Source organism: Tursiops truncatus, chromosome 12 (assembly GCF_011762595.2).
Source record: "Tursiops truncatus isolate mTurTru1 chromosome 12, mTurTru1.mat.Y, whole genome shotgun sequence".
NCBI classification, from domain to species: domain Eukaryota; kingdom Metazoa; phylum Chordata; class Mammalia; order Artiodactyla; family Delphinidae; genus Tursiops; species Tursiops truncatus.
In genome coordinates, this window is record NC_047045.1 from 22361205 (window position 1) to 22380276 (window position 19072).

General features: G+C 36.1%; 1 protein-coding gene across 7 annotated transcripts in view; it reads right to left on the reverse strand.

Moving 5' to 3' along the window:
- The window catches only part of RNGTT (RNA guanylyltransferase and 5'-phosphatase), a 249817-nt gene that overhangs the window by 214799 nt on the left and 15946 nt on the right, over nt 1-19072 (reverse strand). For all 7 annotated transcript variants that reach the window (XR_002175216.3, XM_019929424.3, XM_019929420.3 and 4 more), the window contains 4 exons: nt 16111-16186; nt 14689-14929; nt 6247-6356; nt 4567-4668 (listed from right to left, as the gene is read on the reverse strand). Coding sequence is in view for 6 of the 7 variants with exons in the window: in XM_019929424.3 (XP_019784983.1) it covers nt 4567-4668; nt 6247-6356; nt 14689-14929; nt 16111-16186 (529 nt within the window). In the remaining variant the exon portion in view is untranslated. The remainder of the gene's footprint in view (nt 1-4566; nt 4669-6246; nt 6357-14688; nt 14930-16110; nt 16187-19072) is intronic.

The window sequence follows — 19072 nt, forward strand, 5'->3', positions numbered from 1 at the left end:
CAATGCAATTCCAATTACCATCACAAAGCGATTTGAAGGAAACCTGATAAAGTTTTCTACAGTTTATAACAGAACAGCATATATCGTATCCATTTATATGGAGGATCAGGCAGCGAGGGAAGGCGGCAGCAGGCAGGAAGATGGAGGCATAGAGTCCAGAGAACCAAACCTCCAACTCTTAACATTGATCATCCCAAGGTGTGGGATAAAAGTTCTCACGGGGAGAACTTTTCCTCTCCCTATATAAGGAAGACATCACCAGAATAAGCGTATTTTAAGATAAAAATTCACCTATAAGAGTAAAACAGTAAAAATAACCAAAGAAATAGTGAAAAAGAATAATGAAGACAATATCTGGCAACACAGGAAAAAATACATGTATAAAGCAAGACCATGGTAAAGATCCTAGGCTCTGGAGCCAGACCACCCACATTCAAATCCCAGTCCTGTAACTAACATAACTGTGCGGGCTTGGAAAACTCACTTGCCTTTACATGCCTCATTTTCCTAATTCATAAAAGGAGGATAATAATAGTACCTACACCTCACAGAGTTGTGCACAGTACATGAGATACTCTGTATAAAATACTCAGACTGATGTCTAGTATACCTAAGTGCTCAATACGTGTTATCTGTTAAAATATAATTTGTGCCATAGCCAAAATACAAAAGAAACTTGTGTAATCGACTGATGTTTCCCAAAACGCTAATTAAATCAATAACAAATTTCATTTCCCAACTGTCAACCTGGCCACATTATTATTTATACTAAATGAAACTACCCCAAACTGCCAAGAATGCAGTGAAATGGGCTCTTTCAGGCAACAGTGTTTGGGGGTGTAACGTACAACTTTTGGCAAGAGGTATCAAGGAGTTTAGAAGTTTCCATACTCTTTATCCAAGTAATATTATTTTCATCATAAGCTATATCAAGATGGGTATAAGGAGTTATTTATAAAAGAAAAAACTGGAAACAGTCCAATGCCTCAATAAAAGAGAGCAAACAATTTTATCTTGGCAGCAATTAATATCTTTTTTTTAACATCTTTATTGGAGTATAATTGCTTGACAACGGTGTGTTTGTTTCTGCTTTATAACAAAGTGAATCAGCTCTACGTATACATATATCCCCATATCCCCTCCCTCTTGCATCTCCCTCCCACCCTCCCTACCCCACCCCTCTAGGTGGTCACAAAGCACCCAGCTGATCTCCCTGTGCTATGCGGCTGCTTCCCACTAGCTATCTATTTTACATTTGGTAGTGTATATAAGTCCATGCCGCTCTCTCACTTCGTCCCAGCTTATCTTTTAAAGTATGTTCTAAAAACGGAAAATGCTCATCTTAAGATTAAAAAATAAAAATAATCATATTAAACAGGTTAGTTCTAATTACCTAAGTCCAGCAAAACCTCTGGCATATGGTAGATGTTCAATAAATATTTGCTGACTGTATGAATAAATATTATTCTTCTCATATATTTGGGTCCTGTAGCCTAGCTCTCTTTTAAAATATATGTATTTAGAAATATTAACAAAAAAAGGATTTTTTTTTAATGTTTCGAAGTTCCAGATGCTTGCTACCCCTAGAATATGGGCAACCCCAAATTCTAATCAGGGATTGCACCAATGTTTGCAACAGAGGTTTTACCTATATCCGTTTAGCTTTAAGAGTTCTCTAGCCAGATTTGGTAATGAATTCAGTTGATTTTTATCCTTAAGTACCATTTCAGAGATAGTACCTCTATTAAAAAGTAGTAACTCTCACACTGATAAGTAGCTTAATTAAATAAACTAATATTTAAAGGAACTTTCTATCCTTTAGTAAATCCTAAAGATGTGACTAGCTGACATGTATCTCAAAAGTTTGATTTAAAAATATTAGATTGTTTTTGTCCTATACCTACTTTTCTTCTTGTACGATAACTAACTCACACCCTAAGAGAATTCTGAATGTATTCTGAGAAACCAAATGTTGGTTACCATGTAAAAATGATTTTCCAAGGAGTCTTAAACTATGACACCAATAACTAACGTTTATTGAATGCCATAATAATAAACATTTTACATGAATCTCCTTTAATCAATTAATGGACAAATTCTCAGCTGTATCCTTAACTCAGTGGCTGGCTAGACACTTCTCTGGTTTAGTCACTGATTTTTAAACTGTGTTCAACCGGCACTAAAGGCCATGGCTCCCGAACCTGGCTGGAAATCAGAATCAGCTAGGGCTGCTTTCAAAAACACAAATTCTCAAAGCCTACTAAGGTCTACTGAATTTGGATCTCTAAATTTTTTTTTTAATGCAAGCTTAATATGATGGTAATACAATCATGATGATAACATAACCCAAACAACCAATGGCGTTTGGGAACTGCTGCCCTAAAAAAGTTCCATGGTGACCTTAGAGACCACCCAGAGTGCAACCCCACATGCTGCCCCAAAATGTTCACCAACCAAAGCAGCCCCACTTTTGTCTGTTTTATATAATGGGGGGTCCAAGTCAGATTTGGGCTTGGAGAAGGAGTAAAATGAGTTCTGTTACTTTCTCTTTTTAACCAGTTTACTACCAGATATCATCCGCTATAGCTTTAGATCAGTAAACAGTGCTTCTGATTGACTTTTAATCACTCCTTGTTTGTCTCCCTTCTCCATGATAAAAAAAAAGGAACACAGGGGGCTTCCCTGGTGGCGCAGTGGTTGAGAGTCCGCCTGCCGATGCAGGGGACACAGGTTCGTGCCCCGGTCCAGGAAGATCCCACATGCCGCGGAGCGGCTGGGCCCGTGAGCCGTGACCATTGGGCCTGCGCGTCCGGAGCCTGTGCTCCGCAACGGGAGAGGCCACAACAGTGAGAGGCCCGCGTACCGCAAAAAAAAAAAAAAAAAAAATTAAAAATGTGAAAAGCAGATCTTAAAGAGATATACCTTCTTTCCCATTTTCATTGCAACATTATTCACAATAGCCAAGATATGAAAATAACCTAAGTATCCACCAAGAAATGAATAAATAGATAAATAAAGAAGATGTGATATGTATATATATGTATATATAGATATATATACACAATGGAGTATTATTCAGCCATGAGAAAGAAGGAAATCCTGTCATTTGTGACAACATAGATAGAATTTGAGGGCATTATGCCAGGTGGAATAAGTCAGACAGAAAGACAGATACTGTATGATATCACTTATATGTGGAATCTAAAAAGCTCATAGAAACTGAGCCTAGAATGGTGGTTACCAGGAGCTTAAGGAGTGGGGAAAATGGGGAGGTACTGGTCAAAGGGTACAAACTGCCAGTTATAAGACAAATAAGTTCTGAGGATCTAATGCACAACATGGTAATTATAGTTAAAAAAACTGTATTACATACTTGAAAATTGCTACAACAACAGATCTTAAATGTTCTCACCACAAAAAAGAAATGGTAATTATGAGAAGTGAAAGAGATGTCAGCTAACACTACAGCAGTAACCACTTTGCAATATATAAGTGCATCAAATCAACAAGTTGTACACCTTAAACTTACATAATGTCATGTCAAATTATATCTCAATAAATCTGGAAAAAAAACTAAAGTGTACATACATGTGTGTGCATGTGCGTATATATATACATGCACTCCTCATTATTCTAATTATATGTGTGTGTTTGTATATATAATACATACACTCCTAATTGTTCTAAAACATTTTCTTCACTATGAAAAAGTTAATAGGACTTCTATATTAATATCTATATATGTACATATATGTTCATATATGTGTATATATGTATACATTGCATGTGTATATATACATATATGCATATACTATACATACATACATGCATATATATACATGCACTCCTAATTATTCTAAAACATTTTCTTCATTACGAAAAAGTTAATAAGAGTTCTATATTAATCTGTTATTTCAATTATTATAACATTTGCTGAATGAATAAATAATATAGCAAAGCTATAAAAAATGGATTACAAAAGAGAAAGAAAAAGTTTAATGTTATTGAGGAAGCAACTTTATGCTTTAATACTAATAAATATTTTTAAATGTAGGAATATGAAACTTGAAGCTAAGCTTTGTTATAAGAATACAACAACCTTAAGAGTGTATAAAATTACAAAAAGTATTAGCAAGGATTAAGAGAAAAAGAAAATTATCGAAGAAACAAAATACAGAGTGAATCAAGGAGACCTGGTAATTTTTAGATTATAAACTGATAATACATCTGTTAATTTTAGAAGTGTCCAACACCATTAAAGACAAGGTGGCAGGCAGCAAGCATACCAAAAAGCACAATATTACTAAGAAAAAATACTTCCAGATTTAAATTTGGTACAGATTCATGTCAAACTAACATAACTCTGAAACCAAAAATTAAGCAGAATGAGAGTTATAATTGTAGTACACAGCTAAGAATACTAACAAAACAAAAACTATATGATATATGAAACATGCTTATTTTGCTGCTCAAGTCACTCCCAGGAGTACAAACCTTCTCTAACAACAAAGCAATATTCTTCAAGCATTCGGGTTATTAGTCAATTTTTTAAGAAATCTAACTTACCGCGTACCATCTGCTTTCCAGCTTACTTTATATGGCTTCTGCTCCAAAAGTTTAATATTTTGCTTGTCCATGGAAATAGGCTGTGCTCCAGGGAATCCAGACCTTAAAGAAGAACACTATATTACTATTATGGCTGGTGTCCATACAAAGCAATACATGCCTTAAACCAAGCTCACCTGAATCACACATTTAGCACAATGTTTTCCCTATCATGAGATTAATGTCAATTGGAATAATATCAGCTTTCACAAAAATGCTACCAAAAGGTTATCATTTTCTGGACATTTTAGAACTCAAGTTAACAGGATCATAATTGCCACTGCAAACTATGACTATCGGACTAATTTTTAAATATTAATACACATGATCTAAACAGTAAAGCACATACTGTTTACAAGTCTTTGTATATCTACAAGTCTTTTACTTCAGGAAGAAGTTTAAATCTTGCCTTGACTATCTTACATTGCTCTAGACCCCATATTCCTCCATCACGACACTGCCAGCTTGGCATAACTTTGCAGGGTTAGCAAGTTTCTCCTCAAAAGATACCCAGAAGCGACAGAACAGGAGAAATTCAGGTCGAGATTAAAGTACACTGACAAGGGTTTAACAGAATACTAAAACTGATAGCACTTCATCATTTACATTTTTTAGTTAAAATTATTTCTAGTTTATTGATCTGTATGTATACCAGTCCAAAAGTTCTTTATATTAGGAATTTTTAACAGTAATCCTGTTTCATCATGTTCCAGCTGTATTACAATTTTCTGCCACAGATAGCAATGATCAACAGAAATGACCATAGACCAAGACCTGAGAGCAACGAGCAGTGAACTCTCTCTTGAATCCTCTCCCATGAAATGTCTGACAAATATCTTCAAGTCATGGTAAGGGGCAGAACATATTTAAAGCTGATTCTCCCAGGTTTCTGATGACAGAAAAACTGGAAAATGAGGCACATTCAAGTTTCACCTCTTCTCTCTTAATAAAATGATAAGGGCAACTAAAACATTAATCAGCAACAGTGGGACTTCCCTTGTGGCGCGGTGGTTAAGAATCCGCCTGCCAATGCAGTGGACACGGGTTCGAGCCCTGATCCCACATGCCGCGGAGCAACTAAGCCCGTGCACCACAGCTACTAAGCCTGCGCCTACAGCTACTAAGCCTGCGCTCTAGAGCCCACAAGCCAAAACTACTGAGCCTGCATGCCACAACTTCTGAAGCCCGTGCTCCGCAACGAGAAGCCACGACAATGAGAAGCCCGCACACCACAACGAAGAGCCCCCACTCGCTGCAAGTAGAGAGAGCCTGCGCACAGCAACAAAGACCCAATGTAGCCAAAAAATAACAATAATATATATTTTTTAATAATAATAAAAAAATCAGCAACAGTAGAATCAATCTCACAAAACAAATACCAGAAAGTGACAACAGTAGTTTTCTATTCCATTAGGAAGACATGTGAGTCATCTAATTTTGACTCAAAAGTCTGGTTATTACACTGTTTATCTTGAGAAAAATCTGATAAACTCTTGCTTAACATGTTTTTAAGAACTCTATGTAAACACAGAAACTTCAAGGAGCAAAGAAGCTATGACACTGTTTGCATTAATGTTAAGTACTGCAGAATAAGAATAAATTTTATTTAACACTTTAATTAATATTGAAAATGTTTATTACCCTTCCCAGCCACAGAATTGATGACACTTCTGTTGTACCTCTCCTAACTTTGGTTGAGTTGTTACTTGAGTTACACCTTTAACAGTTACGCCTTCCAAAAAAATAGCACCCTGAAAATAAAAGGAAAAGAAAAATACATTAGAGTTCAAATCCATTTACAAAGACCAGACTGAAAGATACATTTATTTTCAGAAATCTGAGCAAATACATGCAACAAATGGTCTGCTACAGGAGGTTCTACAAACTCCCCTGGGATTGTACACTAGTTTTCCTTAATCCAGCATATGATTTTCAATGTACATATACAGGCCAGTGTCTATATCATGCTGTCAAAGCATCCATGGGTACTACTCAGTAATCATAACAGCAATAATATCTTACCTACCATTTACTCAGAGCCAGGCAAAGTATGCGGTATTTTACAAACAGTTTCTCTAATCCTTATAACAATTCTGAAAAGTACATGCATTATATTTATTTCACAAATGACTAAATGAGGCATAAAGATTTTATGTAATTTATTCAAGTGGTAAAAACAGAATTTGAACTGAGGTCTATACTATACCATTCACCAATGATTCTCCATTCACCAATGAGTCTCATTTGGGGAAGGGGGTGAGAAGTTGTGTCACTGATGGAGTTTGGATTTTGAGATAAAAACCTACAATATGTACCTTTGTAAACTAGAATAAGAGTATAACAGTAGACAAAACAGCTAAGCTACAGTCATTGGATGTATCAACATAAAAACTAAATATTACTCATCACTGAATTTTTAATCTAAATTCTTTAACTCAGAACTACATTAAATGTCTTATTGTATTTCACCCATTTCACAGCAAGTATATTTTTAGAATATCACAGAGAAGTGAAGCAGATGGAGAATTTATATATCAAATAATAAAGAACACCCCTGGAAATTTTAAAGACTAAAAAAATAGTCTTGATTCAATTACTTTGAGACCCATAAGAGGGTTGGCATCAGTCTCAAGAAATATCTATAAAACAACTCTAGCTGTTAACGTAATTCGGGAATAAAAAATAGGGTCTGCAAGCTACAATGATGAACATTCTGGCAAAGATTTGGCAAACTGAACTAGTTGGGAAGGAAAAAAAAAAAGAACACAATACTTAGTCCACATACATCCCTGTCAAATTTAGAAGAGTCCTAAAGTCAATCCAGCAGACTATTTTTTGCCCCTAATTCTGAATCATATTTTACAGTTATCTAAAATGTCATCTACCTTGTTTCCCTTAAAGAGAGGTTCCATAAGCCAAAGTATCAAAGAATACCATTCCTCTCCTATTACACCATAACCTCTCTTTATCAGCCAATGAAATTCCTGTTTTAGAACCATTTCTACCATTAAATATCATAACTAAAGAAAATTTTCAAAGGAAAGCTTAACCAGGTGGATAAGTTTTTTTAACATATTTAGTAACTGAGATACTCATAACTTCAATATCTTGATGAAATTACATCTTGTATATACTAATTAAAGAAAGAAAGCGTTATCTTTATTCTGAAGGTACTAATAGCACAGAATTTTTTTTAAGTTTTACCAATAACCTTCCCTGTAAACTCAACCTTTTTCATGAACACTCTGTACCCCATGTCTTAACTAGAAGTTAGCTCTGCACCAAGAAGACCACTCACTTTTCTCTTAAGTGAAAGCTACTCATTCTCCTACTGCCCAAGTCCCATGGTAGTAGTGTAAACAATTCTCTTATATCCTCACTGCTTTCCCGGCCTCTTTCAAAAGTTCCTCTTCCATTCAGACTCATTCAGCTACATCACTCAGCTAGATGTCAGGTAGAGCAAACATCCACTGTGGTTGGTTGCACAACGGCTCTCTTTGTGGATGGGATGCCTTCCCCACCCACAAGCCATATTACATGACATGAAAGATAACATGCCACTCCAGCCAAAGTTGATGGGAGCATGAGTGAAACCCTAACTCTATCTGAACCTATCAGGTTCTCTCTTCTGGTAACCTGGAATTTGGACCCAGAAAATCTCCGCATGTGGCGAAAATTATAACACATAAGCTTAGACATAGGACATTAAATATCCCTCGTAAACAAAGAATCAGAAATCTCCCAGGTAAACAAGGAATCAGCTATATTCCTGCGCTTGAGCTGCACCCATTTACTCATAGTAAATTCCTCTTATTACTTAAGCTAGTTTGAGTTAGTTTCTGTTACTTGCAACCAGATAATCTAAATTAATAAAATGCTCTATCCTTCATATATTGACCTCTGGTCACTTCCGCACATTCATCAAAACCATCAGTATTTCTCACCATGCTAACTTCTGTCATTATATTGGTAACATTAACATCCATTGAGACAATCTGACCCATCATACAACCTAAGCTTCACAGTTCTGTAATTTCTTTTTTTTTTTTTTGGGGGGGGGGGTACGCGGGTCTCCCTCTGTTGTGGCCTCTCCCGTTGCGGAGCACAGGCTCCGGACGCACAGGCTCAGCAGCCATGGCTCACGGGCCCAGGCGCTCCGCGGCATGTGGGATCCTCCCAGACCGGGGCACGAACCCACGTCCCCTGCAATGGCAGGTGGACTCTCAACCACTGCGCCACCAGGGAAGCCCTGTAATTTCTTTTTTAATGATCCTCTCATCTGTGCTTAACTTGAACAGCCTGCTCCATGGCCATATCATCCTCATTCCAGACTGCTCCACCTTTTGATTCATCAACTCAACTTACATTGACTGGGTACCCACAACATTCTAAACCAATATGCTCTTCTGACCTCTTTCATTAAACAGCTTAACTCTTTTACTCTCACTAAGCTCACTTTTCAATTTCACCAAGACTAACAATCCTTCACTCCTCCCTTTCCAGTCTAACAGCTCCCCCATCCTGACCTTACTTCCTATTCAACCTAGATCCTATCACTGATTACTTCAATTACCCTTCACCTGATATCCTCTGTACTCTTTACCCTCTGATCCTTCCATCACACCCATACTAAATATAGCCGACCTTGTATCAACCCACCATTAATCTCCACTTCCACACACAGGCAGCTGAAATTTACTGAGGAAAAATCACAATCTCAGGGCTAAGGATGAGATTTCCCTCCTCTTGCTGAAGACCTATTTCTCTATCTGCTCTTGAACTTCATTCCCTTTAATCTCCTCAGAAATTGCTATATCATTAATTCCTCTAACATTTCATTTATTTTCAACTTCACTGATTCCACTAGCTCCTTATCCTCAAGTAATAGATATGCTTGAGTTTATTCCATACTAAAAAGCCTTTTCTGAATATGTCTGCATCAAGCAATCACCCTTAGTTACCCTTTTTGCTCATAACCAAACTACTTGAATAGTCTGTACCAGTGTGCAGGTAAGAGTTAACATGATAGGACTGCTTGCAAGGTTGGCCCCTGGATGGCATCTGGGAACATGACTCCCAGTGTTCTCAGTCAGCTGATAAGGCTGGTTCATCACACCTAAACTATTTGTACAGGCAATAGTTTACGCTGAACAAATGTTTTCCTTCTGGGATTCTGGAATATTGATACACGCTAGGCACAAGCTACCTACATGACCAACCATGAATAAAAACCTTGGGCACTGAGACCCTAACGAGCTTTCCTAGACAGAAACATCACACATGCGCTGATGCATTTCCATTGCTGTGGGAAGAGTGAGCTCTGTACGACCCCTCGTGGGAAGGAGAGAGCATAAGGAAGCCTGCACGTGGACTCTTCGAAACTCCACTTGTCTTTGTCACTTATGATCCAGCAGGATATCCTTAGTATACAGCTGCGTTAAATCTTAGCTGTGAGTACAACTATATGCTGAATCCTAGAGAATCTCCAAAAGCAGAGGTGGTAATGAGGACCCCTAACACAACTGTGTCCTTTTTGTCACCTCCCACCAGCTGCTTAAAATCACTAGTCTGACCTGGCCCTGCTGTACCACAGAAAATTATCCTCAGATGGACACTTCATATCCTTACTGTATTCATCCCCTCTATGACTTTTCATACTATTAAATCATCCATATAGATCACTACAAAACTCTAAACTATTTCTCATATTTCTTTGTCTTTTTGTGCTACATCCAGGAAGAATTTCTTAGCTAGATCTTCCAGCTTGATAATTTCCTCCACAGCTAACTTCAGTCTGCTATCCAACCCACCTACTGACATTTTTCTTTATTATTATCATTTCTAAGGTCTCTAACTGGTTCTTCTTCATAATAGCTTGCCATTATTTTATGGATTGATATCCTCTCTTGTCTTCTAAAGAAATGTTCTGTTTGCTTTTTATAAACTATTCTCTTCGGTGCTAGCCAAAAAGAATGAGGTAGTTCTGTATGTACTAGGAAAAGAGAAAACTTCACTTCTTACCCTATATACTTCTAGATGTTCACATTTTTATTTTACAAAGAAAATTGATCTGTATGTCACTTGTGTACACTTTTAAAGAGACAGATAGGTAAGTAATTGTGGAGAAATTCTTTTAAGATAACAAAAATGCCAGTGGTAGGGTAAAAGTTGAAGGATTATTTGTTTTCAAATTTTCTTTAATGTCAGTATATTACTTTCATAAATAAAAACATATTTAATAATTTTAGTATTTACTAGTTATGATTTGAAAAGAGGAGAAACCTACCAAAATGCATAAGGCTTCAGAATTTTCTTTTTTCATAACTCTACCTTTGGAAGTATAAGCTCAAATATTCTTGAAAATTACCATTGCATTGTCAGTCAGAAATCAAATCTAACTACTTTCTCCAAAAACAAAGAAGGTAAGCATTCTGCTTTTGGCAATGGCAGACTAGTTTATTTAGACAAATTTTGCAGCCATGAGAAATGCTAGACAAAAATGTTAAAAGCACCTGTTTTAAGATATCAGAGAATTAGAAAGGCAGTAAGGACCTGAAGGGCCAAGAACTCAGAAGGAAGGGAAGCCCTGAGAGATGAGACAGACATCTGGCATAGCTTTTCTCCTCTAGGATTTTCCTCTAAAGGTACGGTTTCCAAAATGGTAGCTGAGAGGCTACAAAACTGAACAGAACTTTCAGCATTTATCACAAAAATGGGAAAACAAAAATTGGAGTTCAGGTCACCAAGGAGAGGGGTCCTGCTTAATGCTCCAGGATTTCAGTTAGAATTCCCAAGGGGCCACACTACAAAACTGGGGTGAATCAAAAACAGACCAGCCCCCCAAAACTAAAGCCTAGCTTCTAAACAGTTCAATTCTTGACTGAGTTAAGATGTTCTATTCCTAATCCTGTGTAGGAGCAAAGGTAAATCTTCTCTGAAGGAAGAAAACAGCATGCAGAACCTTAAATTATTTCCCCAATTTTTCATACATAATGTCTAGTAAGCAGAAATACCCAGGTATTTAAAACAAAAACAAAACAAAAAAAACCCTACAGTTGACTAGAAATCAAATGAATACAAGAAGAAAAACTAAAAAAAGGATCCAGAGGGTATCCACATACTAGAGTAATCTGACATAGGCTTTAAAATAGGCTTAATAGGGAGTCCCTGGCAGTCCGGTGGTTAGGACTCGGCGTTTTCACTGCCATGGCCCAGGTTCAATCCCTGGTCAGAGAACTAAGATCCCACAAGCCACATGGCCAAAAGATTTAAAAATAAAGCAAAATAAAATAAAATAGCCTTAATAATTCAAAAACCTAAATGACAAGATGCAGAATTCCAGCAGAGAACTGAAAGTTACTTTGATACTCAAACTGAAATTCCAGAAGTGAAAGTAAAATAACTGAAATTAAGTACTCAGTGGATGAATTTAACAGCAGCTTAGACAAAGCTACAGAGAGAATTAATACACTGGAAGATAGGTCAGAAAAAAAATAACCAGACTGAAAAAATGAAACAAAAAAGTGGAGAATATAGAAAAGAACATATGAGACATTTTAAAAAATAATAATATTTAAAGGGTCTATTGAGTAGAAGGAGAAAGGGGAAAGAATGAATCTAAAACAATATTTGAAGAGATAATGGTCAAGAATTGTCTAAAACTGATTTAAAAATCCAATCATAACTTCAAGAATCACTGTAAGTAGGAAGCAGGAAAAATACAAAGAAAACCACAGGTAGAAACATCATAGTAAAACTGTTGAAAATCAAAACCAAAAAGAAATTCTCTTCAAAGAAGTAACTTCTCAACAGAAATGAATTATGGAATAATATCTTCAACATACCAACCCAGAATTCTAGAATCTGGATTTTGAAGAACAACTGTTCTTAAAATCATGGGGTATATAAAGACATTTTCACACAAATGCTGAAACAATGTGTCACAGCAGATCCACATTAAAGAAAATACTGAAGAGAGTGCTTCAGTTAGAAGGAAAACTATGCAAATGGAACCACAAAAATACGCAAAGAAATGAAGAGCACCAGAAAGAATAAATATGTGGGTATAGCTAATGAATATTAACCATATAATGATGATGATGATGATGATGATGATGATGTCTTATGGGATTTAAAGTATAGAGAGAATTAAAATACACAATACCAAAAGGGCAGTAAGAGATGAATGGACTCAAAAGTTCTTGGATTCTTGCATTATCTATAAAGTGGCAAAAGTACTAACATTTACCAGACTTCAACAGCCAAAGATGCATACTGAAATATTGGGTAACCACTAAAAAAACAGTAAAGGAATGTATAACAAGCATGGGTTGGGGTGACAGAAGGGTAAAAATAATTAAACATAAAGAAGGCAAGAGGACTTCCCTGGTGGCGCAGTGGTTGAGAGTCCGCCTACCGATGCAAGGGACACGGGTTCGTGCCCCGGTCCGGGAAGATCCCACATGCCGCGGAGCGGCTGGGCCCGTGAGCCATGGTCGCTGAGCCTGCGCGTCCGGAGCCTGTGCTCCGCAACGGGAGAGGCCACAACAGTGAGAGGCCCGCGTACCGCAAAAAAAAAAAGGAGATAGATATATATATATATATATATATATATATATATATATATATAAAGCAAAATCTAACAGAACTACAAGGAGAAATAGGTAAATCCACAATCACAGTGGGTAATTTTTAAACACCCCTCTTAGTAACTGACAAAACAAACCAGGAGAAACTAGGTTTGGGATTTTATTTTATATGTCATTTATTCCCCTAAAGAAACATGCTCTTCTTAGCTAGTTTCCTCTTAATGCTGCTGGAGCTCATTTGCAATTATAGGGATTTAATGGTGCTTAAGTTTATAAAATAAATGTCATTTTTAAGATACCTTCTGATGGCAAAGAAAAATAAATGCCGCAAACTTGACCCTATTTTGTAAAAACAGTGATGTTTGTTTTAAACTCTTTTACACATTCAAATACTAGATCATAATTCAAAAATACATTAAGCATATGCTCATGATTAATGTTATTCTTAAAAAATACCGTTGAATTCCCTCACAGAAGTGATAAGAGGGTAATCATCTATATGTCATATTATGCTATTAGACTTTCTTTAGAATGTGATTCTTATTTTTCTAGGTATGTGATTCAGTAATTTCAGATATCTAAGTCCAGAAAATGAGTTAGAGTAAAAAACTAAGTTATTTTTGAAATTATTTCTATGTTTCAAAACAATTTACACTTTCAGTAGCCGCTGAGTCTTGAAGTTTGAAATGTGTAAATACATATTAAAACAATGTTTTTCGAACAAGAGACTTTTTTTTAAGCCCTAAATAACTGTATTTTATTATTTACATAAAACAAGGAATTTTCTTCCTTGCCTGTCAGTCAATGCATACTAATAAATGAGTTGTGGGATTTACTGCTCAACCATGATATCTCACACACCTTAATTATTACCTTTATGAACAATTAATTACCGCCACACTTTCCCTGATTTTACCCTTTGGCCTACACCATCTACTTGTGTATGTACAAGTACAACCAGCAATCTTCTTCTCAACATCTCTCCTCTCCTCCTGAGAAAAGAAGGTAATGCCTAATGTTTTTTCTTAGGCCTTTTATTTCTAGAAGATTAACAGGAGTTGGCTATAGAATAAATAAGAATCTTCTGAGTTCAACTTTACAGAAAAATATGAAAACACCACCCATGGAAAGGAGCAGAATTCATATGCAAAGTTATTTTAACTATGGGACAATTTTGTAAAGCATCAGTAAAAATTTTCACTCCATATTTAGTTAGAATCTCACAACAGTTTGCAAAGAAACAATAAATTCTCAATCTAACATCTAAGAGTTCTTTGGTTTACCTAAGAAACAAAAACAGGATGAATTTATATAACTGAAACTTTTCTTGTAGAAAAGGCAAAGATCCATGGCTATCAAGAGTCTTTGGAAATAACCAGAATGAAATAATCTAACAAATCTAGCTAAACAAACATAGTTAACATTCCATTTGCATAAGTCTCAATGAAGCTGTAGAAGAAAAGGTAAAGACTATAATAGTATTTTTAAACATTACCAGTTTTAAACGTTCTTTTCTCCTTTTGCCAAAGGAGGCACTTGACCCAGGTTCTGATTCCTTTTTTCCATCCTCGTCCTCATCTTCGTCTTCATCATCCTCAAAACACCAATCTGGCAATAGAGGTGGGGGTGGTGCTTCCTCTATATCACCATAGCGACGAAAAAGTTCTTTCAAATAATCACCCTTATAAATTCCTGGTGGTCTGGCTTGAGCAAAAGTAGCAACTGCTGCTTCAATACTATGGAAAATAAACATCATGCAATTTCCTCACTACTCTCCATTTATGCAGATTTATCAAAATTCACTTGTTACATTTAAGGCAATTATACAAAGCATAATAGAGGTTTTCTAAAATGGACAAATCACAGTCCCCACGCTCAAGGCATTCAATCTATTAAGAGACAAATTCATTCTGAAACATTTTTAACATAAGTACATGGGAATTTCCAAAACTCTAGAGGTAAACCGCAATGAGTGTATAGACGATACTGGGTACAGTCTGTAAGGAATTTAAGTAAACCCTTGAAGTTTGAGGTCTGACTCTCAGCGAAAACATCAAAGAAATGTGAATAGCAATATGAAAAGAGAGTAAAAGCATGCTGGTTCTTCAGGAACTTTCAACACACCCAGGCATTAAGAGTACAGGTCATCAGAGAGAGGCTAAGCATAGGCTGAGTCTGACATAGGAGTCTGTATCGTGTAGCATTACTGTATAGAGCATCTGAAAGGCCAGAAAGGCAGGGCTAGAAGTGCATGCAGTAGAGAACCCCCAAGGATGAATGAACAGGAAAATATACAATCACATGTGTACTTCAGCTGATTATATTCAGAGAAGGATCTACTGCGTGAAAGGCTTTGTAAACAAAAGTAAAGACCTTCAAAGTAAATGAGGAAATTCAGTTAGTAATATCCCATTCTCTAATCTCTCAGAATCTAAAAAGACACTTTACAAATAACAGCTGCTCAGAAAGACATGCTTATTGGTTTAAACAGAATAACTCTGTCCCCCAAAATACCTTTTCTGTATAGCATTTAAGTTTTTCCTAGTACTCAATAGGTATTTTTAAAAGGTACTATTAAAAATGAAAAGAAAAACAATAGTAACCTCCAAGGTGAAAACGTACACAAAATATTGGGAGAACTTGTCTCTGATAATTCTGTAAGATGTGAAAAAAAATCTGGAAAAGAAAATGCATGGTATATGGGATCCATAAGCACTCAAAAGTGCTACTTAGTAGAAAACACCAGGTAATGAATGGTGCTCGAAAGATTAACCAAATCTAAAATGAGAACCAATTGAGTCAATCATATTACTCATGACTTCACCAAAAACCTGGCAATATAAAATGCTATAACTGAAAAAGCAATAAAAAATTTTTATCAATTACTAAACATGTCATTATAACAAGAAACAAATACCTCCAATCCATTTTCTCCACCAAGAAGGCACATATGAGGAAACCAGTGCGATTGAAACCATGGGTACAATGAACACCTAAAAAATAAAACAATTTTGATTTAATAAATCGCTTCAGAGGCTACGTTTTACTTTAAAACCCCAACCTGCAATCAAAACATTTCAATCATTTTATAAAATACATTTTTAAAGCTTGGCCTTCTTTTATAACTATTAAACCTGTCAGCTTAAATTGCTTAGAAAATAACTTATAGCACTAGCTATAAGTTTAAATATAACATATACTGATTTATTAGTTACAACTGTTTCTAAGGTCTAAAGTTTTATTTTAAAACTAAAAGATTCCAAGCATTTTAAATAAGGAGGTATTTCATCAAACACACAACTCTAAAGAACATAGGCGCACGCACACACACATGCACGCGAGACACTTCACTAGATACGGAAAATAACAAACTGATGGATACACGGTACAATAAAAACAAAGTTCTCTAGAAACCAACTGACTGTATCTTTACATTAGCTTGTAATCTTCCAAAATGAACTTTTAGAAGAAAAACCTGCTGAGAAAAAGACATTTATTTTTGTTAAGCTTTTTTTCAGGACATATTCAAGATCAGTGTGGTCCTGTCTCCATATTCTGAAAAGCTGCAAATGAGTTTCATAAATTCTAAAACTGACTGCATTTTCAAGTCATTTTAACTACTTTGAAAAGTAATAAAAAAAAGCTTGGTGTACATTATTAAATGATCACGCTGTAGAGAACCCACTTCAATGGCAGCTCAACGTAAAGTAGAGACGGAGCATCAACGAAGCAAGAAAACTAGTAAGGAAGCCATCCCAGTAATTTATGGAAGAAACATTTAAGGTAGAATGTGCAATCTGAGGGGTGAATAACTGTCAACACTGAGAGTTTGGTTTCTGACTTGGGTGACTATTTGGGCAATGGCCCCCTTTACCAGGTAAGGAAGTACAGGAGTTTACATCAGTCTTTCGGGCAAGGCAATGAGTACAGCTGGACATGCTGAGTTTAAGGTTCTTATGAGACTTACAAATATTTGGAAATAAGGGTAAAGAGCTTCACAGAGAGATCTAGCTGGAGTTGTGGATTCAAGAATAATCAGCATATAGTCACTACAGAAGCAGTCTGTGGTGTGGGCAAAATCACTGAGAATGGGTAAGTATCAGCAGAACAAGAGAAGATAATTAAGGATGGAATCTGAGGAAAACTAACCTTTCAAGAATAAGTTGGCGGATGGAAGGGCATAAAAAACGACTAAGAATGAACAATCATGGGGTCGAGAAAACAAAGAGTGCATGAACACTGGGTCATGTTCACCAGGAAAAGAGGAAGTTCCAAGACAGGAGTGTTCAACTGTGTAAATGTCACAAAATGATTAGAACTGAAAGTCACTATTTGTTTAAGACTGCAGAGGGAGGACTCCAGATCGCAGTGATGTGAATGAAAATAAATGGATTCAAGTATCAATCTTTTGGAAAGTTGACTGGGAAGGAGAAGGGGAATATAAAACAGAAAGGTGTGGGGGTTTTTTGGAGGGAGGGGTAATATTTTAATATAAGAGGCTTGGGTATATTTACAGGCTGAAAAGGACCTGGTTAAATCACAGAGACTGAAATAGAGAACAATGATATAACTGAAATGAAGTTTCTGAAAAGAGATAAAAAATAAAGAGATCAGCCTTGAACAGAAAAAGTTACCCCTTAGAGATAATTGCTATAATCATGAAACTCTATAAGTTCATCATCTCCAGTGCTTTGTTAAGAAACGTGCCTCAAAAGTTACACAAAGATGTCAGCTGTAAATAGACATTTTTATTCAACATAAATCTTAACCCAACATGTAAATTTCCTTTCTACTTTATATCTGAGACCAATTTAAGCAACAAATACTCTAAAAATGTTTCTCATCTACACCACTACTATTTTTGCATCTAATTTTTACTCTAGCAAGATTAACTAAATATTTTTATGAATAGGAAATGTAAGAATAATTGCCAATTAAGTGATTAAGTCATGCCATGATATGCAATTTAAGAAAGTACCAGTGCTCATTATTCAACATAGTTTTGGAAGTTTTAGCCACAGCAATCAGAGAAGTAAAAGAAATAAAAGGAATTCAAATTGGAAAATAAGAAGTAAAGCTGTCACTGTTTGCAGATGACATGATACTGTAATACACAGAGAATCCTAAAGATGCTACCAAAAAACTACTAGAGCTAATCAATGAATTTGGTAAAGTAGAAGGATACAAAATTAATGCACAGAAATCACTTGCATTCCTATACACTAACAATGAAAAATCTGAAAGAGAAATTAAGGAAACACTCCCATTTACCATTGCAACAAAAAGAATACCTAGGAATAAACCTACCTAAGGAGACAAAAGACCTGTATGCAGAAAACTATAAGACACTGATGAAAGAAATTAAAAAGGATACAGAGAAATGGAGAGAGATACCATGTTTTTGGATTGGAAGAATCAACACTGTGAAAATGACTATATGATCCAAAGCAATCTACAGATTCAATGCAATACCTCTCAAACTACCAATGGCATTTTTCACAGAACTAGAACAAAAAATTTCACAATTTGTATGGAAACACAAAAGACCCTGAATAGCCAAAGCAATCTTGAGAAAGTAAAACAGAGCTGGAGGAATCAGGTTCTCTGACTTCAGACTATACTACAAAGCTACAGTAATCAAGACAGTATGGTACTGGCACAAAAACAGAAATATAGATCAATGGATCAGGAAAGAAAACCCAAGGATAAACCCATGCCCATATGGTCACCTGATCTTTGATAAAGGAGGCAAGAATATACAATGGGCCACAACTACTAAGCCCGCAAGCCACAACTACTGAAGCCCACACACCTAAAGCCCATGTTCCACAACAAGACAAGCCACTGCAATGAGAAGCCTGCACACTGCAAAGAAGAGT